Raw genomic sequence first — 25,740 nt, forward strand, 5'->3', positions numbered from 1 at the left:
AGTGCTTGATCTGTGCAGATTTCTCTCCTGATTCAGACAATATGGCTTTCACTGTAGAAAGTAATATTAAGGATAGAGGACTTTAAAATTATTAAAAAAAAAAAAAAACGTCTTGATGGATTTATTACAAACATGTTAATTGCTAGACTGGCGATGAGTGGATTTCTTGTGGATTATTGTGATCAGTTGTTTGAACTCTCATTCTGACAGCAAATGATGTGCTAGCCTTGCTCAGCAAACGATGAAGTAGTAATTCAAGATATTTTAGTTTTCTGAATATCTTAGGAGTCTTTGAAACATTCAAGTGACTTAATGCTATCAAACATTTTTTTGTCACCACTACAGAGAAGATGAAAAAAGACACCTGCTTGCATCATGAATTTTATTCATTGTGTTTTCACGACAGCAGTAAAATCTTGGGGGCCAGCCCCTCACAATAGCATCTGCGCAAGTGAATTGCAGTCAACGGGTCTGACCAATGTCAAGAGAGTTCATGAAAATCCCCAAAAAATTGTTTTGAGCTCATTATGCGTCTTGTTCCTTTGCCCAAGGACGGCAGGAAAAGAACCTATTTGCTGCTGTTGACAGTTCAGCAAACGTAATTCATGAATGAATCTGATTTTTTTGTCCATGGATTCGGAATGAGGCATCAGAACATGAACACGACTGTGCGTGCAAACACACACACACACACACAAGATATTGGCACCTGCACACTACTTTACACATGTGTGCAATGTATACTGCAGCGATCTAGATATGCACGGAAATAAAATTCTGCTTCATTTAGACATTAATCTGTCACAGTTCTCCAGGCAAGACACAACGACCTCAGCACCAAGCCTGCAGGAAATCACAGTGGGGGCGCGAAGGATTTCATTTATAATTCATACGGGGTGCACAGCATTTTATTCTCCAAAGCAGAGGCTTATATAACCAACCTAAAGCGAAATCTGATATATTTCATTAAACCTTATATGGTTCATTATTTATACCCCTGTTAAGTGCTCTGATGTATATCTCTTTTCAGGAATCCTTAGGACCAAATGTCATGGGTGCCAAAGAAATGTAACAATTTATAGTTAATTAAGGCTTAAAGGGATAGTTCACCTAGAAATGAAAATTCAAGTAAAATCATTTACCTACCCTCATGTCATTGTATAACCTTTTTTAGTTTATCGAACACACACACACATACACACACTTTTTTTTTTAAAGATGGTATTTTAAAGAACTGTGTGTGTATGTGTGTGTGTGCATGTGTGTGTATAATGAAAACCAATCAGGTCCAGTGTTATTTTTGGACCCCACTGGCTGTTAACCTAAACTAAATCTAGTAAAAATATTTTTGCTAATTTAGGCTAATTAAAGCTGAAATAAAATATAAATATTAGATGAAAAATATTTAACCAAAAATTATACATATTTTGTGAAATAAGTACTAAAACTAGAAGAGAGGAAAAAATAAAGCTATACTGTGTGTATATATATATATATATATATATATAATAAATACTAATAAAAGCATATACCAATATTACTTCAACTAAAATGAATTCTGAAAAATGTTGGGGGGAGAAATCGCAAATTCTAAATATTAAATTAGCATATAAATTATACTAAAATAACACTGGATAGAACAGCATGAGGTTAAGCAAATGATGACAGATGTTTCAATCTCTGGTGAATTTTTTTTTTTTCCTGTGTTAAAAACACATCCCAGCTCGGCTGATTCATCCAAAAAGTGTAAACAGTATTAAACATTATCCTTTGTCTTTGAACAATCAGTCCAGCATAGCAACACTGACTCAACCAATGATGAAATTTTGGGTGTGTTATTATCATTTTTTTCAAACCACTTTCTGATGTGGGGTGCATTTGTTTATAGTCACACACTTCGGCTTTTGCGTCAACCTACTCACTAAATTATGGACCAAACTCAAACAGTGCAATTTTTTTATTGAGTCCGAATAATGCTATTCCTTGAATGATAGATTTTCCGCGTCTCGTTGAATGACTCTGCAGAAACAGCCGCCCGTAGGGATTCCTGCCACTAGCACTACAGTGACATTGTCTGAATCTGAAGCTGATCCCAGTTTGGCAATGTGCAAAAGAGTATTACACCAGCGCTTATCCAGACATATCTGGAGCATGTTGGCGGCGTGCTAATCAGCTCTGGGAGGATTAGCATCATGCTAGCGTCATTCTGCAAGGCAAGTCTTGTCTAGTCTAGTTGAAAGCTTTGGTTCTGTTCTGAGAGAATCTAGCGGGATGGGGACAGTCACCTTTTGTTTGACTGATATATTCTACGTCTGTTTGCCATATCATTTTTCTTGATCTTGAAGGTTTGGAAGGGAAGCGTGTTTGTTATTCTGTTTTCCAACAATATAATATTACACTTCATATTCAGTTTTGTGGTCAATGAGACTTTTTCAATACTTGATAATATTGTCCTCAACCTTGTCCTCAACACACTACAAAAATTATTTTCTTGTTCAGTATTTTTGGACTTGTTTTACAGTAAAAATATGTAAATATTCTTAAAATCACTATACATTTATCTGAGAAGCAAAATTCTTGTTTTTGTATTGTCTTATTTTCTAGAGAAAAAGTTGATGCTTAAAACAAGAAAAAATATCTGCCAATTGGGTAAGAAAAATTAACTTAATTAGAAGGTTTTATTTTTCTTCCCCATGTGTTCTTGATTTAATTTTAAACTTTCATAAAACTTTTTTTTTTTCAGATAACAAAACGTAATTTTGCTTCTCAAAGTATCTTGTTTTAAGAATGTTGACATATTTTACTGGAAAAAAGACAAAAATACTTTCTATAATACTTTCAAAAATCTTTGTAAACAGTCCAAATTTTTCTCTAAGAAGTAAAAAAAAACAAAAATGTCACAATACAGTAATAAAATGATGTTGTTTTTGTGGTCATGTGGACATTTCATTATCATCTACAGTACATGTCAGATTAGTTCATAAGCAGTTACATCTGTTGCTTATTTAGGCTTTTTGTGACTTGTAGTTGACTAATGTTATTAAGCACTCAGGTTTCTTCCCAAAAGAGCAAGGAGAACTTATTAGCCTCTGACTAGAGCCTCAAGTTCAAGTCTGCAGTCATCAAACCTAATCTTTATAATTATCCACCATGGTATGGCAACAAAGTTGAACTTTGTTTCCTTTCGCAGACTGGTCCACGGACCGCCGTTAAAACATGACGATCTCAAAGCACAACAGCATCATAATGGCACTATTTTCTGCCTCAAAATGTGAGGAAATAACATATCAAAATAGCTCCAAGACATCATAGTTTGTAGCACTGGAGTTTGAGCGAGACAACCAGCCGTGTACTCTAGTTCTGGACTTATCATCTAGGGAGATACTCCTTTGGCAAGCTAGAATGGTTGCTGGCTCTGAGGGCCTGGTCCACAGTGCTGATGTAGCCATCAATCAGCCGTTTCATATCTAGGGTGAAGGGGTCAAAGCTGGGCCGTCGTGCACCTGAGCGCTTGAAGTGGCCATCCTTGTTGCACTCAGCACAGAGGAGCCGATCTTCGCTGACACTGGTATTGAGGAAGGAAGTGATGGATCGTAACGTGGGCACCAGTGACTCCTGCAGCTCCTCATAATGCACCACCAGAAGGTTCTTTCCATAACGCAGCCAGTCCAATACGTGCGAAGCCCACCACGAGGCATAACTACCCACAAATTCTGGCCACTCTAGAGGGAGGAGAAAGTAGGACGGTAAGAAACATTACGTAAAGGATTTGCACTATATGTTACGTAAATAATCCCATTACCATAGATAAACAGATTGATAGACAGACTAACTGAAAAGAAATGAAAACTAAATATGAGCTAAAACTACAACTGAAACAAAAATATAAGCTAAATAGTTTTAAAAAAACACTTAAATAACATAGAATAAATTATTAAATTAAAATGTATAATTTTAATAAAAATGATCAGTGTATGAATAATAAAAAAGACACTGACACATGCATAGTATGTGTCTCTTGGACTAAACGAAATAGAGCTAAACTTATACTGTACTCGTAATACCTTTGCTCTTCCAGTGTTGATCAGAAGCGTAACCAAGATGCCCGGCGCACTTGCGGTTGAACTCAGCCATGAGCGAGCGGTAGGGGTTTCTTATCAACAGTATTGCTGAGTCATACACCTCGATATCCCGCTGGCCGCTCTCATGGGTCTTCACACAGATGGTTCTTCCACTCTTCCAATAATCTTTCTCACCCTTGAAGCCTGCACAGTTGGGAGGAGAAAAGGATTTGATTATACAGACAACTGCATGTGGCGACCGCTCAGTACCGCCTCTCAATCCAAACACATATGTTCCAAAAACTGCATCAAAAACGGTGTTAGTCCAGGCATGGGCTCCACGGCCCCCCTCAGGCAAATGTGTCAGGTTCTGTGATGGATTTGAAAAGGCACAGTGACTTTCAAGGCAGGTCAAGTTCTTTAATGATAGAAAAAAATATATCCTCAATAAAGTTTGGCATTTGAAAGAAAAGAGAAGGTCAGCTGTGCCCAATGCATTTTATTAAGCGGTCTCAAATAGCTGCATGGAAGGAGCTGAAGAAAAATATGAAAAATGTTGAGAAATCATTCCAAAAACTCACTAAACTTAGTTACTGTTTAGATCAGTCCAAACTTCTTAAAAAAAAAAAAAAAAGGTAGTCCTAAGCCAGTCCTAATGATAATGACACTGTTTTATGCAGTTTGTGCTTAGTAAAGCAAATAATCCCATGAAATTGTGGTAGCAGATTAAATTTTGGTTAAATGCCCACTTTCCATTAAAGACATCAACCTGTTTATGTGCAAAAAGATAGAAATTATGATGAATTCATCCCATCCAATGTCAGTGCAATAACATTTTTCAGAGGCTTGATTTGTGACGATGCTTGCAAGCTTTAAAAACGTTAAGATTTATGATCACTGGTAGAGTACTGATACTGTTACCTCTATTGTAGAGCGTGCCGTCAAAGTAGTAACTGCCTGTGTAGAAGCCTGTGGCAAGCTCGATCAGATGCCTGACCCAGGTGTTTCCTGCACCAGGAAAACTGGACAAAGCCACAAGTGAGCTTGACTTCTCAGGTAGGAACTTCTTCTCTGTGCATCTGGAATCTGGCCAGAAATAAATGTATAATATTTATTTTCACTTAAAAAGGTAAGTTGCCATGTAACAACCTGCTATTTTGAGCCAGGCAGTATTTTATGGCACATTATAAAACTAGAGTCCAATCTTTAGAAATACAATTCTTTTAAGGACTACTTTAACATTGTATTTTTTATTATGCTGTGCTTTTCAAGCTGTGTGTAGCACCTACAGCTCTGCATAGGCTTCTTGAAGGATCCTGATGTTAGGTAAGAATGGGTAAAGTTTATTTTAAAGCAGCACAACTGTTTCCAATATTTATAATAGTATGAAATGCTTCTTGAGCAGCAATCTAAAATGCTGATTCATCCATTAATTCCCCTCACAAATTATGTGACAAAAGCACTCAGTAGAAACACTCTTCAGTTAGCTACCAGATCCACCCACAAGGACAACAAGCTGTTAAAGATATATACTTTCAGTCTTGCTTATTATTTTTCAAGCAGTCTCCGTCTCAGATATATGAGTACTTTACATATGTGGGTGCCCTTGGGCTATTATGTGTTGATAGAAAATTTAGCATTGCCAGGTACACCAAGAAAGTTCACTTTTATATTCTTTCATGACTTCCAAAAGAAAAAATCTTGGAATTGAAGGAGCAGGCGCCCTGTTTAATTCAAGCATGCATCTCGGGTGCTGAGCTCTGTGTGAGAAGAATAAACTGCCCGTGTGGGGAAATGTGAGCACAGAAGTAATTATTAAGACCAGTGAGGTTTCCACAGCCTTACCTTGAACAGGTGTCTGATAAACCTGGAGAAAGTGCTGATGGGAACTCTGGATAGGCAGACTGCTGTTTTCCACAGCACAGAGCTCCTCTTTCACCGGCTCATGAAGAGTGAAGCGAGCAGTGGCATAGCCGCAGAAACAGTCAGGAGTCCTGACCAGAGCCAGAGGAAACTCCTGATAAAGAGAGTAAATATGTGTATGAATGATGCCAATGTCTCTCCAAATCCATACTCCAAATTACAACTTTTCTGAGTAATTATTATCTGAAAATGTTCTCAAGCAGTGCTATTAACTTCTCAGCTAAAGACGGGGATGAATCAATTGACCAAGAGTGCAACAAAGCATGACCGTCTGATAGAATGGGCTCAAATTATCAAGGCAATCAAGGCAATAAAGCTGCACAGAAGATTGATTACAGAGTGAATTTGTGCTCTCTGGGGACACATCAATATTTAAACAAGCAGATTGTGTTCAGAAGAGTGGGAAAAATCAAATATCAGGTTTGCACCCAGCAGAGCAAGAATTACAGCAGACCATATCCAATCCATATGCATCTAGTATTGATAAAGTCAAGACAGTCAGACCTGATCCGTGCAGGTCTCGATGCACCACTGGGAGGTGAGGTTGGGCTGGATGGCATGTGCCAGGGAAGCTGCTGTTGTGTTGTCAGGTTTTCTGAAGCAGCCCCGGTAACGCACGTTCCTGTCTGAAGGCAGAGGAGAACGGGCAGAACACTGCTGATTAACAGGAGAAAAATAGTGTAGGAATAAGATTTTGTGCCGACACTTAACTCATTGCTCGAAGGTTTGCAATGCTGCAGTGAATGTGAAATTAAGAAATATCAAACAGTTCAAGGAATCAGGTGGTATGGGTAATGAGTGAACTGCAAAGAAGCCACATTTCACAGAAATAGGAAACTACACTATCTAATATTAATAATTGTATCTTTTTTTTTTTTTTTTCGGGTTGCTTCAGCTTTTTCCAAACCCTTTTCAGACACAGCTGCATGTTTCTTTCAGCAGGTGCATCTGATTCCAAGGAAATGAAATAATTTGATGAGACTCACTTTACTTTAAATTGACATTTTAAATTTGAGTTTCTCTTGATAACAGATACAACATAAATAATAAAATGTTTAGTTGATATACAAAACCATTCAAAAGATTTTTGGAAGTAAAAAAAAAAAATATTGATTACTGAATATATTTTCCTGTGAAAACAGTATTCAGGGTCACATGATCCTTAAAAACTCATTCTAATATGCTGATTTTCTGCTTAGGAAACATTATTATCAATGTTATAAAAAGTTGTGCAGCTTAATATTTTTTGTTGAAACGGTGATAATTTTTTTCAGGATTCTCTGATGAATAAATAGAAAGTTTAAAAGGAAAGCATTTATTTGAAATAAAACTATTTTGTAACAATGTCTTTTAATGCATAATAATATTTGTATAATTTTTATAGCACTTTCCAAAGCGCACTGTAAGTTAAAACATTTTAGGAAATTAAAATGTCTTAAAACCATTTGATATTTTGTCTCACTGAGATACTGTTATAGTTTTAATTTACATTTTAAATCAGCACTTTTTTATTTTTATATTTTTGTATTTTCATTCCTGTTAAAGTGTTAGGTTTACATATAATTTTTTCATTCGTTTCAGTTTTCATTTGAGTTGTTTTAGCATCATTATTCTGTATATAAATGTTTCCACAGCTTATAACAGATTCACCTCAGTGACAAACACCAGACATGAGTGGATACTGTGCTTTAAGGCATTTGTATCTGCATTAGCAAGTGTGCTCAGGGCTTTCATGACACTTTGTCACCTCTGCAGGGTAAACAAGCCCTATGTTACCGAACCCCCAGGGCTTTTGTTTGCCTCTCCAAATAAATGAAGAGGCCCTGCACATCGCCATTTGCTTTTGAAGTGATCAAATGATTCTTTGTGAGGGTCATAAATGAGACACAGCTGCACGAAAACATCAAACAAAACACTATTAAAACATAGTGCAGAGGAGCACTGCGAGCCTCGGGTGAGTCTCTGAACTTCTTTCTAAGACAGGTGACAGACTGTACAACTATAACAAAACAAGTCAGCCCACGGTCACTGACACAGTGATTCTTGCAGAATATTGTGCAGAGAATATTTTCACACAAAAACAGGCTATGTACAGTATAGGCTTACCTAACTTTTGCCATCACAGGAATAAATTACATTTTAAAATGTATTCAAATACAAATACAAATACAAATTGTAGTAATATTGTACAGTACTACTGTAGATACTGGATACTTTAATGAAATAATGCTCATTATGCATTTTAAAGATTCAGCCATACCATTTTAATTTCAGACAGCAGCAGGGAAAAAAGGATAAGACTCTTTTTTTTCTCAGGCTGGGAGGGAACTTTACTGTGTCTAACTCATTAAAGAGTGTCACTGAGCAATTTTAAAGAATTACAATTGCCCCAGGTGTCCCCTTTACATTTACAATTTTTTGTAAAGTTAGAATAACCATTAAAATAGTCATTTGGAGACCTCTTTATGGCTTTTCTGTTGCATTTCAAAAACATCTTAAAAGCAACAGCTTTAACAATGCATAAATCCCTCTTAACAAGACATTATTATCTGGTACAATGGATTGCATTTTCAATTTAGGGTATAAAACATATGGTCAGTGCTTAATAGCTGTGTCCGTGAGTGTTGTGCTGGGCCAAATCCAGTTGGCCTGGAACTGCAGAGGCACAGTGGGTCAGAACACAGAGGTCCAACAGCCGGTTGATGAACAGTGGACAGACTGATGAAGGAACCCATCTCAATCAAATGGCCACATCACATCTCCACTGCAGAAGCAGCGCTGCTTTTATCCAAAGCATTACAAACAAAAGTAATTTGGTTTTTATTTATTTATTACAAAATAACAGAGCTGCAAAAAGTGCAAATAATAAATATCTATTTACATTTATTCATCTGGTAGACACTTATCAAAAACATGAAGAATAGTTTTAACTAGGGATGTCAACGATTAATCGATGATCGATTAATTGTCGATAAGAGATGCAATCGATTAAGGCTATCGTTGGTCGGTTAACCGATTCAATGTTGGGCTGCGTGCGGCTCATGCGCACTCAACACGTGCGAGCGGCTGTGAGTGACGGTGACGATATATAAAAGCATCATCATTCATTCACAATGTACAAATTAAGCTTTTAATGTGATTTAAACTTTAAAGTACATTAAAATAGAAACAACATAAAAGTTCTTCAACATTAAATGCAATAGAAATGTAGTTACTAATAATTTCATCAGATAACTGTTTTATATCGTGCGCTTTGCAGGGCTGCGGGACACAGTGACAGGACAGATAGTCTATTCATTCCTACAACTTGTTAATGCATTCCTACGAATTATTAATGTGGCAATTGTCCATGTTTCATTAATTTTGTTCCCTAAATAACCCATGATTTAAGTGAAATAAGGGAACAAATTAATAAATCGAACGATTTCATAATTCATGAAATCTTTAATTTCCCTTCCCATGTTTACCACAGTAAGAGATGCGAAAACAGTTATTAAAAGCGAAAGATAATAAAATAAACCTGGGAAATTAGAGGGTTAGACTATGAAGATTTAGGAAAAGAAACGATGCCTAAATATACTGAATTTGTGGAAATTCGTGACCAACCGGCATACCAGCACAAAGCCGCGTAAATGAAGACTATGGGGTCCAAAAGCATGGTCGCGAGCTAACATTTTCCAGTTAACCTATCATTCCTCTAATAAACAAAGCTTTTATACCACACTTGTCATAATCAGATCTTATCATTTCTAAATAAATAATTGCTGGATTCAAAACAGCGATTAATAGGCGCTGTGACCGACACATTCCTGGAGTATTCAGTTTAAATAGACCGTAGTATACCGGTCCACTCTGCTGTTATGCCAAGGACGTTTTTGCTCATATGAAGAGGATCATCTTTTCCGTCTATATGCGAATGCGTGTTAAGTACAAGCCTAGTTTACATTATAAATAATAGTTTAACATTCAAATACATTGCGAATATGGAAACATTTCGATTTGTGCCGAATGAGACATGAGCAATAACCTCCAAATAAATCTAGCCAAAGCCGCGCTCGCTCATCCTCGTCTGCACGCATGCACTGTCACGATCTAATGCGCTGTATGCCGGATTTTTAAAAATCTGACATTTTCTAGGACAGAATCCAGCAGGATCAAATTAATGTGAGCAACTGTGTTTTGGTGCAGCATCGCCGATGTAGTTCACTTAATGTGCAGCGCAGTCACACGCGCTCCACATTTCGGATAATTTTATACAATAATGTCAGTTGAAAACATTGCAATTGTGCTTTAAAATACAACAACGAGCACCACAAAACCATTTAAAGATGCGCGTTCAGCGTTCTCTGTGCGGGATTGGAAACTGTCAACAAAGTAAAATGACCTCAAAAGTATGGCGCGCTCTCTTCATTTTATCAAATGATCATAATCGCATCTATTCATTTTATAATCCTGCTACTAGCATTTTATTCAGACTAAAACCTCTTTAATTCAAGTGAGAAAGCGTTTTGTGTGTGTGTGTGGCTTTTGCACATCCTGTCATACCGCTGACTGCGTGCCTGCAATAGACGCATTTTGCAGTATTATGGTTAACGATTAATCGATTAATTGATCGTTAATTTAAACGACGATCGATCATGGAAATAATCGAAATTTGACATCCCTAGTTTTAACATTTTATTATTTTATTTTATGGCTAGAAAATGACAGAAACCAGTATTTTAAGCAGCATTTAGATATATAGATACATATCCCAAATAATTTGCCTTATTAAGAGGCAAAACATTTCCTGATGTGTATGTTCATATCTACGTTTATTCATATGTCACTGATGCTTTCATCCAAGCAATTAGGTTGTACAATTTTTTAAATCATTTCTTTTTTTTCAGGAATTGAACCCATAACCTTTATTGTCAGCACTGTGCTTTACCAGTTAAGCTGCATTTTTGTGCATACTAACTACAGTGATTTACTACTTATCTGTGCCAGAGGGCAGTATATTGGTTTTTAAAACTTACATACAGTATGCATTTTTGCATGTTTGTCTGATTAATATTTGTTCTCTTTCAGAAGGCTGATGTGTACTTCCCAATGCACTGCTATAACACGAATTAAGTTCTGCCCTGTAAAAAGGTAAACTCACTCACATCTCCGTTGGCCAGGAAGAACCTCCTCCACCTTGTAAATGGACAGTCGGGACACACCTCCACAGATGGCGCCCTTCTCGCCTTTGCAGTCCAAGTTACACTCCTCCTCTTTCATCCGAGTGCTTGTGATGCGGTTGCCACAGTAACACTCGGACCCATATTCAAGGCCAGCGAACTGGTACCCGCTGTGTAAAACAAAACATTCAAAATCGAATTATACACAGAAAATACTGTCCAGCATGGAAGAATAACATGAATATTTATAGCCCAAATCTCTAATTTATTAATACAAAACAATATTAAATTAGACATAACAGAAGTGAGGTTTATTTTTTACTTATGGACTGTATTTAAAGGAGTGTTATTTTTCCTGAAAAGAGACACAGTTTTCCTTGTTTCAGCATCCTAACCACCTTGGCACAGCAACACTGACTTGACCAATAGCATCAGCTGGGGGCGAGGCAATCTGTTTGGGTAGCCAATAGTAGGTGTTTAGGAGACCTTTTAGAAATCAACCAATGTTTTAGCAACATTAAAGCTCCACTGCCAGACTGTAAAAACCTTTGTTTAGAACTGTTGGACTGTTTTTGCTTGTAATCTGTGCTGGATCTGTGTATATTTTTTTCCTTATTCAGACAAGATGACTTTTTTTCTGTTAAAACCAATATTATGTATAGAGGACTTTTATTTTTGCTACAAGTTACAATTGTTTTGATGAATTTATTATAAACATGCAGCTTTTTATTTTATGAAATGTAAATTGATGGACTGGAGTCGTGTGGATTATTGTGATGTTTTTATCAGCTGTTTGGACTCTCGTTCAGACGGCACCCATTCACTGCAGAGGATCCATCAGTAAACAAGTCATGTACTGTTAAATTTTTCCAAATATGTTCCAATAAAAAATAAGCTCATTTATATCTTGGATGGCCTTAGGATGAGCACATTCTCTTTCTTGGAAATCAGTGCATACTTTGATTTTCCCAGGAAATGTCTTACACTTTGTAACTCACAGTAAAACCCTTTAAAAAAAGATCAGACCCAGCAGGGATTCTACTGAAGTCCACCAGCATCTCTCCATCCACCCCTGGGTGTGGGCTCAAGGGGTTAACGGCTGGTAATTGGTTTAGCTTGCTGAGTCAAACATCTTGTCTCACTTTTTCCATAACCTGCTGTGCTAACCCAGTCCACTTTGTAGTGGCAGCCCTTCTCAGGGTGCCATTGCAGACCACCTGGCCAGCTATCTCAAGGAAACAAGCCTGTCCAGGAAGCTCCTGCATACATCTCCATCTCATCTTTATCAATATATGGAGATCTGAATAAATGGAGTCTATTACACTGACAGCAAGTTGGCTAACAGTTAACCTTGACGATCTTTGTCCATCTCAAACTTTTGTCCTCTGGCCTTCTTGACTTTTTTGGGGGGAGATTTCAAAAAGGCGCAGCACGATTCCATTCAAGCATGTTGGTGTAGGGCTCAGTAGGCATTAGCTTGAGCCCCTCTGCAAATTGTTTCCCTGATCCTCTGCTTGAAACGTGGCATTGGCACTGCCATGGCAACCAAGCCAGGGACATTCTCACTGTTAATCTGTGCTCTGAATTAATCGCTCAGTCCGAGCAGACATGTACCTGCAGACATAGAACAGGAGAAGGTTTCCTTCTGTCATCTCTCTGTAGATTATAATAAAAGGAGCGGGGATGTCAGATCCTTTTAAGTCTGAGCAAAAAAAATTAAAAAAAAAATTAAAAAATTAATATTAATATTAAAAAAATGTATTCTTATATATAAATATGTTCATGTTACTTATTTTTAAAGCATTAGGGACTGATCCCATGTTTTTGATGTGATAACTTTAAGATATTTAAACTTGTTTATAATACGTATGTTTTTATATATATATATATATATATATATATATATATATATATATATATATATATATATATATATATATATATATATATATATATATATATTAAGTAGCATAACAATTTCAACAATGATAAATGTTTCTAGAGCAAATCAGCATATTATAATGATTTCTAAAGGATCATGTGAAACTGAAGAATGGAGTAATGATGCTGAAAAATCTGCTTTGCCATCACAGGAATAAATTACATTATAAAATATATTCTACGGTGGCCGAGAGAGCTCAGTGACATGCAAATAGAAAAAGCACCAGCAAATCAAGAAAACATCTTCATCAGTTCGACAGCAGGTGCTGCAAATGCTCACAACTCAAACAAATAAAGAATTTTATTTGCAGAGCATTTCTTTGTTTGGTTGTGTTGTGAGTATTTGCAGTGCATGTGTTGTCAAATTGATGAAGTTGTTTTCTTAATTTGCAGGTGTCTTTTTTCTATTTGCAGCGCGTTGAGCTCTCTCGGCAACAACAGAAAACAAATGTTTAAAATTGTAATACAATTTCACAATATTACTGGTTTTATTGTATTTTTAATCAAATAATTGCAGCCGTGGTAATCATAAGAGATTTCATTAAAAATAATTTAAAAAACATCACTGAACCCAAAGTTTTAAACAGTAGTGTACTGTACTGTAAATTAGTCTAGCATAAAAAGTAGCTTGTTAAATGCCTATATGCAAAAAAAAAAAAAATGCAACTTTGCAACTCTGTTGTTCATTCTGAATTATTTTCATTTTCCTTTCCTTGAAAATTATTTTCAATGTTTACTAAATTATAAAATCACATCTAGTTTTAATAAGTATGTAATTTATTGAATGGTAACAGAATTGCAAAAGCCTCACAGAAAATTAATATAAAATAAAAACAAAATATTAAATAATACTAATTCTGAGGCAGATTGTTAACATAAAGGTGTGTTTGTTTGATCATTGTACAATTTTTACAGACCATCTATCTAGCTGTAATGCAAGAACATAATATTGCCTTAAAGTTGTCAACAATGTTTATTATAGGACTTTCTTTATCATAGGAAGTGACTATGTCATCTCTAGTGCATGTTAGGTTTCGTGTTTTCTAATGGACTATTTAGATTCCCTCTGAACATTGGAAATGGCACCCAAGTAATTAAATAAACTCTTAAACATTGGGGGTAATTAAAGGAGGTCAGTCTGCCTCACACTTGTTCTCTGGTGGTCAATTATCTGTCAGCCTAAGAACTTGAGAAAGTGCATCACAGCAGATAGATGTTCCTCCTCCAGCATTAGTGGAGTCCAGGTCCAGAGCTGCGCTTCATTAACTGAGCCTGATCCAATTCCCAGCATGAGCTCCGCCAGCTGGAACAGGGATGCACACTGCATGTTCTTTACCCTAAACACTGTTTCATTATTTCTTGATTTAAGATTAGCACAGAGGAGCCTCCAGGCAACAGATGTCCATCTGCTTTTCAGTGGATCCACAATTAAAACAAAATCTGTGTGTATTTGAGTATACTGTGTATTGACCACATACCTTTCCGTGCAGGTGTCCTGACACAAGGTGCTGGTCATTTTCCGGAAGTCATAAAACACCATCCCTTTGAGCGTCCGGTCTTTGGCGTCATCCAGAAAGCAGCCGATGTATGTGCCTGAGCGGAGAATAACAATCGCATGAGAAATTCAGAACGTGACCTTTTTCTGCGCAAACAGATGGGTGGATTCTGCAGCACAGCTTGGAATCGAGATAATTTAGAGGAGAAACCAATTATCATAAACCACCAGTTTGCCATTCTGAAAAGCACACAGTTCATTTAGCACCGAGTTTCACCTTTGTGTCGGACTTTTCTTTTTGGAAGAACTTTCTCCACTCTGGATGCTTCCTGTTCGGACATGAGGCTGTGGAACCAGCGACGTCTCAGATATCGGATCTCTTGGTTTCGTGAGATCAGCCACTGTGGTCCAGCGTTGTCTTCGGATAAAACGCTTTGGTATCCCATCCCGTTTCTGGTGACCCGAGCGCCCATTATTCCATAACTTGTCCGAAGGGCAGGTGCCTCCAGGGCCCTGGGAGGAGATGGCAAAGACGGCAATGGAAAGTAACTGCTCGTCCCACGCTGTGACGCCACAAATCCATGTCTCTGCAGAAGAAGGACACTTCCAGCCATAATATATGCGACACCAAGGAACAAAAACAGCAGCTGAGTCCGTCGCAAGAAGCGCTGAAGCCTGTAGAAGGGCTTTGCCATGTCGCCCTCCTTCCAGATTAGTGGAAAAAAACCTTGAGTCTACGATTTAATGCTGCCATTGTTCCAACAAATAAGGCAGAGACCAATTCCAGGTGCTTCATTCTCTAGCACATTCGACCAGTGATACCCAATTCACATTCTGTTTAAAACTCTTTTACATCCCCTTGATTACAGAAGTACTTGTAGCTCTTACGGCTCAAAGACTTCGGGGGAACCTGGTGGGAAAATAAAAAGCAGTTAGATTCAAGTCAAAGCACATCTTTCACTTTTTTATTCTCAGGGATAGACCGAAGTGCTAGAGACAAGAGAGAAAGAAAGAGAGAGTGTGTGGCAGTTATTCCGGTAGTATGTCTCCATTAAGAGGAGAGAGCTGGAGAAGCATTACCTGTTTGTGCTCCTGTCTGTCTTTATGAGTACACAGCAGTTGTGAAAAGTCTAAGGGGGTACACTACAGTCTGCTAATCGAGGTGCAAGCTATGGGTGGGCTTGGGGTAGGGGTCTGACGGCCCCAAAGGAAACTAAACCCAAAGAGAAGTCTCTCTGTGTGTGTGTGTGCGTGTGTGTGTGTGTGTGCGTGTGTGTGTGTGTGTGTGTGTGTGTAAATAACAAAGTGAAGTCTGTTGTTTCAGAGAAGCAGCATTTTGGCTACAAAAGCAATTTTCTTTTTTTTTTTCTTTTTTATTGGAATACAATATTGTGCACCACTGTTCAAAAGTTTGGGGTCAGTATATATTTTTAATTGATCAAAAGTGATATGATTCTTATAATGCATATATTATAATGTCACAAAAAGTATATTACAAATAAATGCTGTTACTTTTTTATTTTCTTCCCTTTCATTCTTTCTTTATTAAATCATGTAACATGCTCATTAGCTGGCTGACTGACTGACTAACTGAAATCTGGTTTAGTACTTCTAATCTGAGCCAAGTTGTTTCTAGAATTAGCAGTACTTTTTCCTTAAATTCATTTTAGTCATTCTTGAAACTTTCAGCCCATTATATCAGCTCCACGGAGAATCCTTTTGTGTGGTAAAAACTTGAAAAACAAACCCTGTAATAAGCCTAACTGAACTACATGGTGAGCTGCCCCTCGCTTCCATTCATTCTTGCCAATCGAACAAGTCTAGCTCTACAGAACTCACTGTATGCCCCACATATTCACCCACCCATTCTATTTCATCTAGAATATGTCTGGGTCCACAGTCCACATTAAATGCATAATCACCACAGCACACCTGAATATGAATGTGTATTTGTTTTAAAGGGGTCATGAACTGAGAAATCAACTTTTAAGGGATGCGCGATAAATATGTTTGTTAAATATGCGCATGTTTTGGAAAGTTTTTCAGTTAACAACGGCTCTGTGTAGTAAATGGTGCTTCACGTGAAATCATGCACGTGTAGAGATTTACTGCTGGTTACAGAACCCGCATTACTGACAAGATGCACATATAAGAGATCATCTTCCTAAAAGAAAATCCTGTAAGTTTCAGAACTGAAAACATCCTTGTTACTGAAATAAATACTGAATGTGCTTACCTATGACGTAATGGATAGGTTAAACACCTAATTCTGTAGTCCCGCCCACAGATTTGAGCATGACGGGAAATAACATAAGTATGGTGCTAAACCACATCGAGCAACCAAGCAATAAGCATGCCGTTAAAAATCCCCAAAAGATCGCAGCACACTTATGTGAGCAAAAAATATTTGTACTATGTGTCACTATTGCTTTGTTTGAGATCGCTTGATATGACTGATTATGTGTACGTGTCTAACCTAAAAAGTTAATTCGTTTACTAAAGTTAGTTTTTAGATTACAATGCAAAACTGTTATCCAATCATGGCAGTGGGCGTTTACTTCCAGGTCTTCAATGCCCATAAAAATGCCGGCCTTAAAACAGGGTAGAAAACAGCCTATTACTTACATTTACATTTAATAATTTAGCAGACACTTTTATCCAAAGTGACTCACAAATGAGAACAATAGAAGCAGTCAGGTCAACAAGAGAACAACAACAACATACAAGTGCCATGAAAAGTCTCAGTTAGTCTAGTACAGAATGCATAGCCAGGTATTTTTTTTTATTTATTTTTTTATTTTTTTATGAAACTTATTATTCTCTTTTCTACTTATTGATTTTTATGTTTTTGAATGTAAAAACCATACAAACGTCATAAGTGGACCTCAAACAACAGTATTAAAAAGTCAGTTCATGACCTAACCAGTCATTGACCCCATTTAATTTCTTAATGCAAGTTTTTGTTCTAAAATGATAATGATAATTTTTTTTATTTTTTTTATTTTTATAAAATGCATTTCGTTTATCCTCTGAAATGGATTTCCTTTTCCACTGGCCCCTTAGGCCACACAGGTCATTAGATGTGACCCAACAGCCAAATAGCTATAGCATTGTTCGATCAAACTCATATTACAGAATGCCCAGTTTATGATATAAGTGATTCCTGATGGATAACAGTCCCACTATACTTTTTTTTCTCTTTAACCCTCTGGAGTCTAAGGGTATTTTTGGGGCCTGGAGAAGTTTTGTCATGCCCTGACATTTGTGCTTTTTTCAGTTTCTTATAAATATCTAAATGGGTAAAGTAAATATACCTTTTCTCTCAAAAAAGTCACACTGAAGTAAAATGGGTTGTGATTCACGAAGAAACATTCTTATTTCATTTATTCTCATTTTACACCTATAGACTCTGGGGTAAAAATGTCATTATTCTCATTCTGAGTCTTGGATTTTTTTTTTTTTTAGATAACTGGGCCAGTTGCAGCTCTCCATACAAGCACAGCTTTGCTCACTGAACCCCCTTTGAGCCCCCCAACCCCTTCTTTTTAATCCTAGTGCTGGCAAAAGGCCCAGATTAGCATAAACGTTTGAGACGCAGGGGTGTCCTCGCCAGCACCAGAGGAAACCATAACCACGAGGCGGCTGAGGATGTCAATCAGCCTGAGGGCTCATTATTCTTCTAGCTATGAACAGTGAGTGACTGGCGTCTGGTAGTTTTCCCCCACTCTGCCAGTACATGGAGCAGCTTCTAACAAATCTATCCCTTACAAGACCGAAGGTGCTCGCATAGTTGACAGAAATCAAAATAACACCCACTGCATCTGCCTTTCTTCACCTTTATTTATCTTATTTTCAAAATCAGTTTTAGAAAGTTCTAGTACTACAAGGTCTAAAAAGATTTTAACATGTCATACTGTATTTAGGGATGCACTGAATTTTGGGCCGATAGTTTTCAGAAGCCAAAATTCAGATGGTTCCCTTGTCATATTCATCTATACTGTATGAATCTATGTTTATCATTTGAATCATTTGCTAAATTATGTTCTCATAAACCATTTTTACCCATGAATACATAACTCTAATCTTTTGAATAATATACAATTATGAAGGGCTGCTTACATGTATATAAACCAGCTTTAAACAGAGCTGTGAGCATACAGTAGATTAAAGAACCATTCACACAATACCATTTCTTGTGTTCAAAATCAAGATAAAATTGAGCTAAATAAAGACATTTTGGAATATGATCTGTTTTTGCCTAGACACGCCATCCTAGAAATGTGACGCACATGGTGTGAGATGCTAATAAACATCTTGGTAATTATATACAACCTAGATGAGTTATTGAATATATAAATACATATTGAAAGAGATAAAGCAACATGTATGCAGGGATTTGTGTTTGGCCTTGGGGCAGATTTTCTATATTTATATTATATGGGCTCTTAGTGGGCACTTTATGTCAAATCCTACTGACGTGAATGATTAACTCTGTATCAAGCAATCAAATCCATATATTTCATTTCGTAACATACATTAAATCAAGGTACTACAACTAACTAGCTATTTTTCCTGACAGAGCAGAGTATTTTTATTCATTTATTTATTTTTTAGTTTTGAGTTTATGTTAGGGTTAATTCATTATATTATATGGTAAATTACTGATACCTGATTTTTATTCATTCATTCATTCATTCATTCATTCATTCATTCTAAAATTAAAAAACCTGTTCAATAAAATTCAGTATAGGTGCTATGCCTTCACTACTTTGAATACTCATTAAGAATTTTCCACTATTAAAACTTTTCAAAATCAGTTTAGGAAAATGAACCAGAAATGAGGCAAGGTGTGTTTATGAGATTACTTTCTAGTCACACTGGTAAACCGGAGGACTTTGGCAGTGGTCCCAAGCATTACTTATTTATTTATTTTATAATATTCACTTTAAATAACTGAAATTAATGGAGACAAAGGGAGGCGGCTCGATTAATTATAAGGATGGTCCTTTAATGAATGTTATAGCAGAGAGATGCATGGGACACATAATTCATATTCTTTCTTATTTTATCTTTCCTTTTGCTCTGTTATGTGCTTGCCGGTAAATGCTATTGCATTTCACACAGAAACAAATGCATTTATGAATAATAATGCAGAGCCAAGGTCATTTCCATTTTCCATTCAGGGAAGTCTGACGACTCCATGGTGCATTTCAAAGGGCATTAAGTTCAAAAGCAAATGTTATTCGGCTTTATTTGATGTATAATTTATTAGTCTATTTTGTTGTTGCTCTTGTGGCATATGCCACAAAACTCTTGAGTTGTAATAGCATGGGGCTGAGTCTTCATGGCTGTCTGTGGACAGCAGCGCGTGGGTGCTGTAGGTCCAGACTGGTGCACTCATTTGTCTTCATCTGCTTTCCCAGTGTGTTATCATCTCACTTACAGCAGGGCAGCCACACTTCCATCTCAGAGGCTGATGGGACTGACCCTGGAGCTCAGATGCTGCCTGATAAGCTCTCTTTTCTCTCATCCAAGCATCTTGCCACCATCTCTGGCCATCTGGCTGTTTTGTGCTCCTCTTTAGTATCTCTGAATGAAGCATTTCAGTAAGAAATGTTCAAGCGAAGAAGGTTTCCACAGTCATAATCTTGCTTCTAAAGAGTGTCACAGTGGGGCGGCAGACACATGACAGGTGGCCTGCTGTTCTATTGGCTTGCAGTGACCCCAATCTGTCCTCCTTTAATATATATTTTCAAGGCCAAATCAAAGAAATGAGGGAGGGAAAATATTTTATATTAAGCTCATTTCTTCTCATTCCTAATGCACTGTAAAAAGGGGTCACATGCAATTGTTACCGTAAGGGGCTGTTTCTAACAATTACACTTCGTTTTGCTAGTGTAACCTAAAGTATTTAGGTTGACTAAATGATTCATTTAATTTAGATGCTACCACATGATTTTTAGATTCATTAATTCCACTATGCACTGCAGTGCAAATGAAATCTACAAATTATTTTGTAGCAGTATGCGTTTTATATATTCTGTCATATGTTCTTGGTAATAATCCTGCACAGCATCACACAGGGTTGAAGAATCTAATCAAAGATTTAAAGAGACATTCCCTGCAGTTCACTGATTGGCAGACTGTCACCGAATTCAAAATAGTGTATGCAATGATTCCGAGAGCAGTCAGACAACTAATTAAGAGTTCACTTATCAAAACTGCATCTTATTTTGCATAATATTAGTTTCAAGGAAAGGAAAATAAACCAAAAATATGCAACATGTTATTTAGTAGAGTAGATTTCAAATCAAATTAATAATTCTGCCTACGTTTTGGAGAAGATGAGTCCATCTGATTTGAAACGCTCAGCTTAAATTATTGAAAAATCATGCATAATGCTTAATCCAAATCCTCTGAAAAAAAAATAGAAATCTCCAGCTTTGAGCTGAACTGCAGGTGCCTGTCAATCACTTTATTCACAGCTTACTACTATTGATCATCCACCGCAGGGATTGATCTCACTGCAGCGTCCAAAAGCTCCACATAAACTGAACTGTTTATTTGTTCTTAATTTGGCCTAATTTTGCATTTGAGCCAACATAGCTTTTGGTTAAAACACATAAAGCTTTTTGCAAATACACACAGGCGTAAGTATACTGCTGAGTCCTTATTCTAGTTATTTCTGCGGATACATTTCAGACATATTCCATTTTGCTGGTTCATGTCCAGTATTTACTAGATACTTACATCGGCAAGAGAGGAAAGGAGATCAATTCTACGATGCATTAAAATTTTGTTAGGAATAGTCAGTCTTTGATTATTTATGCTTTGTGTTGCTTGAGGCACATTTACATTTGGAGATTTACAGCCAGGCCATAAACAAGGCACTATAACTAAAATTCGCTCAATAAATGCTGGTTGAAAAGATGGCGACTGCTGGCCCCTGGACACCAGTTTATTGACCACTAAACTACAACGGATGCATGCACGAAGAAGTGTTGCCGAAGTACTGACACCAGAGCACTTTAACACACACAGACAAGTAAGTGTGATCATTCTGTGGCCTCTTCTTGGAGATTCAAGCAAGTCCTGGCAAACTGCAACACACATGCAGTTCCATATACAATATTCCTCGCTGAGACAAACTGACAAGGCTGCAGCGTTATTTCCACTTATTTTGCCGGAACTCATCACCATCAGCTGCAGAGGATGACACTGCATTCCTAGGGGTCTAGCCCTTTCTTTCTCCAGTGTAATTAATGTCTTCATTTTTTTTCTGCTGCTGCAGTAAGTAAATGTAGTGGTTTCTCATCACGAATCGACTGTGAAGTCTTCCATCTGTGCAGACTCAGCTGTCTGGTTCACTACAATGAAATTTAACAAGCTGCATTATTACTATGCTTTTCCCCACTTTCCTTAGTTCCTAAACCAACAGTATAGGTATAAGCCCTAAAAGGGAGAGCAGGAACACAGAATAAGATATTTTGAGGAAATGTCAGTGTATTTTTGTCCACTCTTTTTTTTTTTTTTTATTACTGTCAATCTCTTCTGTGTAAATTAGGCTTATTATCAATGGTTTATTATTTACAAATATCAGCGTTTTAAATCAAGTTCAATTATTGTTTACATACATTTTAACTGATCATTGCAATCATATTAAATTTAGTAATTTATCAAATCAGACGATGAAGAAGAGCCTTATAATATCAGCCTATAACCATATTATAGGCTAGTCATCTGGAAGGTTACATTTGCCAGGAAATGTCCCAGCATTGCAAAGAACCATCAGGAAAAGAAATGTGTGCCTGTAGCAGCATACTTGTAGTACATTAATACAGACTACAGCATGTTCTGAATCACTAACAAAAAATAATAGACACAATTTGCATATAGTGTGGTGAGTGTGCAGGTCTTTTTCTCTTCAACTTCATAGAAGAATGCAGACTTGACAACCCTGCATTCAACAAAACTGCAGGAGGCAGATTTCATTGATCGCGGGTCGAAAGGAGACATAACTGACGAGATCATGCTGGAGGATTTGCTGCTCAACATATCCTGAGTTCATTGACGAATATCAGATCTTGTAAGATCATGTGCTGCCTTTACAGAGTGTGCGTGTGATTAGCAAGGTCATAGTGAACGGCAAGCGAGCATTCACAAGCAATTTCAGCGGCTCCCTCCACAAAAATTATATACAATATCAGAATTTTTGCGAGAGTGGGAGCTAAAATTGTGGGAGCTATGCCATACGCTAGCTTTTGATGCAGAGGGTGCCTGATTTCTCATGTGCACGCCACAGACTGTCCAGACTTCCACGCTTTAGGGTTCTGCCTTTTGCATTCCGTCAATATTACGTAATCAATTAACATTTATAAAAATGATTTTTGACAGTTGTGAGTCGATTCAGAATCATCCACATCTGCATCATGATGCATCCAGGAATCAATTATTTCCCCAACTTCTTGCTTTTTTGTGATAGGAAAACAGCTTATTGGACAGCCCGAAATCAAAATTACAACAAGGCTCTTTCAAAAATATGCAAATCAAAATGAATAAGGCTTGTGGGACCACAGGAGATGGAAGAGAAATAAGACTCTCCCAAGAAGACTGTGTTAAGGCCAGAAAAAAGAAAAAAGAAATCCAGAAGCACAATCAACCACCCTCCATGCATTCATTATTTAGAATAGGTTTTAGCGAGGCTGAAGAAACACTGCAGTCACCAGTGGTCGTTCAAACCATGGGAAATCTGAAAGGAAAAGGGCAGCCTGTGCCAATCAAAAATAATATTACATTGAAGATATTTACATAAATTGAGGCTTGGTTCTAGGCTGAATAATCAACTGCTTCAGTTCGCTGAAACTAAGTAGCCCAGTAATTATTATTCAGAGACTTGACCTTGTATAGGCAGAAATGTAATCACATGGTGAAAAGAATCTTTGAGTGCTTTTTTTTTGGTCAGACATTTAAAGGTGTCCCTTTACTTTGATAGCATAATCTTTTCAAGCACAAGTTGCCATATTTTTTTGCAGTAGGGATAAACACTAATAGAGGGGATACTATGACATACAGAACATCCAAGTACAAACTGGTGTAATGCAATCATGAAAGGTTATGCATGCATACACAACTCTATGGCACAGATACCTCTCTGGAAATAAGAGAGTTGGCCCCATAGGCTGTAAATGTATGCTGCTGAAAGGTCAACCATGACAAAATGATCCTGATTAACCCTGTGAGACATGAAGGCTTAAGACTGACTCATTTACAGTCAGTCTGGATACATTCCATTTTCATATAGAGAACCCATATAATGAAGCATGAGGGAGGAAAACCTTAATGAAATCTAAGGCATCTTCTGGGCGCACTCAAAAGACACATTAGTGCAGTTCATCAGATAACCCCAGCTCTTATGGAAAAATCCTATCACTTGGAGCATCATATTTATATACACAACTTCAAAAAAAGACAAGGTATATAACAGTTATGTTTTGTCATAACACAAAGACAAACACAAGGTAATCAATGTTGTATAATAAATTGATTGTGTATTGTTTAAAAAAAGAAGAAAAAAAGGGTTTATTCCTTTATCTACAGACCCAAGGATCTCCCATTTAGATTCTCAAATAAACTATATATATATATATATATATAAAGCCAGATTTTCCAACAAGAATTTTTTTTATTAATAACTGTAACAAAAATTATTACTTTCATTAATGCATATTTGATATAAAAATTATAATGAATATATTATTAATATATTATTATTATAAATATACAGTATTAATCCATGGAACCGCTTAGAAGACCTTCTGTGGCTGTATAATTGTGTGTAATTATATATGATCACTTCTGAGGGCTTGGTTTTAATCAATTAGGCCTACACTTACTATACAGCCATTTATTTGATTCTAAAACATTACTTGTACTTTTTAGACTATAATGGAGTACAGACTAGCCTACATTTACTTTGACATTTGAAAATACAGCAGGTTCAGTCACTTGGACATCAGTCATCAACACTTGTTTCCATTCATTCTGACAAAACTCCCCATGACTTGAAGATATATTGATGTATAAAAGTGACGTATCGCATAATTCACGTAAACTTTCCTATGTATTTAGACTGACGCTATAAAAAATACTAATAAAAACATTAAACCGATACTTTTGTTACGGAAAATAAAAGCTTTTTATGCATTTATAATTTGTTGAATTATAAGAAATTATCTTACCTTTAGCAACTACCCCTCGTCAGTGAAGAATAACAATCTTGCAGCATAATAAATGTGTTTCAGAGCTTGAGATTTCCTTGGGTTGAACGTCTCTTCGTCAACATGATCATCTCTTTCATCTCTGAGGCAAGCCGTATATCGCTTTCTCACTGTTTTGCTATTTTGCTCCACTTGATGTGTGTCACTAATCCTCTTGCGTTTTTGTTATTTTGCATAACTGTGAAACCACTATAACCGCGACAATCCTTATCTAAACCCGTTGCCGTGTCCCCTTTGCTTTGCAGTCCCACGTTTCTCTGTGTGGCCACGTAAGAGCCCAGCTGTTTTTTTAAGTCGGACAACTCTACCCGTGTGCGCATGTGCCGAGAGAGAGAAAGAGAGAGAGAGAGAGAGAGAGAGAGAGAGAGAACGGAGCATCAGCACGTTCAATGAATCCTTCACAAGAAACGAACATGGTTTCTTTTTTAGATTCAGTCAGATAAAGATGAATTTATTTTAGATTCAGTCAGATAAAGATGAATTTATCTAATTCTCTGTCTCTAAAACTAGCGATCTATAACATATGTTGCCTTTTTGTGTCTTGTTTGAGAGATTCAAGTCCCTGGGTAGCATTTTGTTATAGTGTTATTGTTTTACGTTTACATTTACATTTAGTCATTTTGCAGACACTTTTTTCCAAAACTTACAACGGGGGAACACATGGCAAACAGACACAGGAAGTTCTTTAGGCATTATTCGCGTGAGTAAGCTAAATAGGCAAGGAATAAATAAAGAGAAAGATCATTTATTTATTTTTTATTTTTTAATTTTTAGGATGAAGTCAAGTTGGGTCGAAAGAGATTATTTGCAGCTGTCGCTTGAAAATTGTCAGGGATTCAGCATTCCGGATAGGTGTGGGAAGATCAATCTACCAGCCAGGA

At 36.9% G+C, this 25,740-nt stretch overlaps 1 protein-coding gene across 1 annotated transcript; it reads right to left on the bottom strand.

Annotated features, from left to right (window-relative positions):
• Positions 1–2,836: 2,836 nt before the first annotated feature.
• Positions 2,837–25,172, bottom strand: LOC113058567 (WSC domain-containing protein 1-like). Its single transcript, XM_026226573.1, has 9 exons — positions 24,821–25,172; positions 14,860–15,492; positions 14,566–14,680; positions 11,132–11,316; positions 6,489–6,610; positions 5,907–6,078; positions 4,983–5,147; positions 4,065–4,265; positions 2,837–3,722 (listed from the first exon to the last, which is right to left on the bottom strand). The coding sequence occupies exons 2-9, from the start codon at positions 15,275–15,277 to the stop codon at positions 3,370–3,372; spliced, it is 1,731 nt and encodes a 576-aa protein (XP_026082358.1). The 5' UTR covers positions 15,278–15,492; positions 24,821–25,172; the 3' UTR covers positions 2,837–3,369.
• Positions 25,173–25,740: the final 568 nt, after the last annotated feature.

Source organism: Carassius auratus, chromosome 40, assembly GCF_003368295.1.
Source record: "Carassius auratus strain Wakin chromosome 40, ASM336829v1, whole genome shotgun sequence".
Taxonomy (NCBI): domain Eukaryota; kingdom Metazoa; phylum Chordata; class Actinopteri; order Cypriniformes; family Cyprinidae; genus Carassius; species Carassius auratus.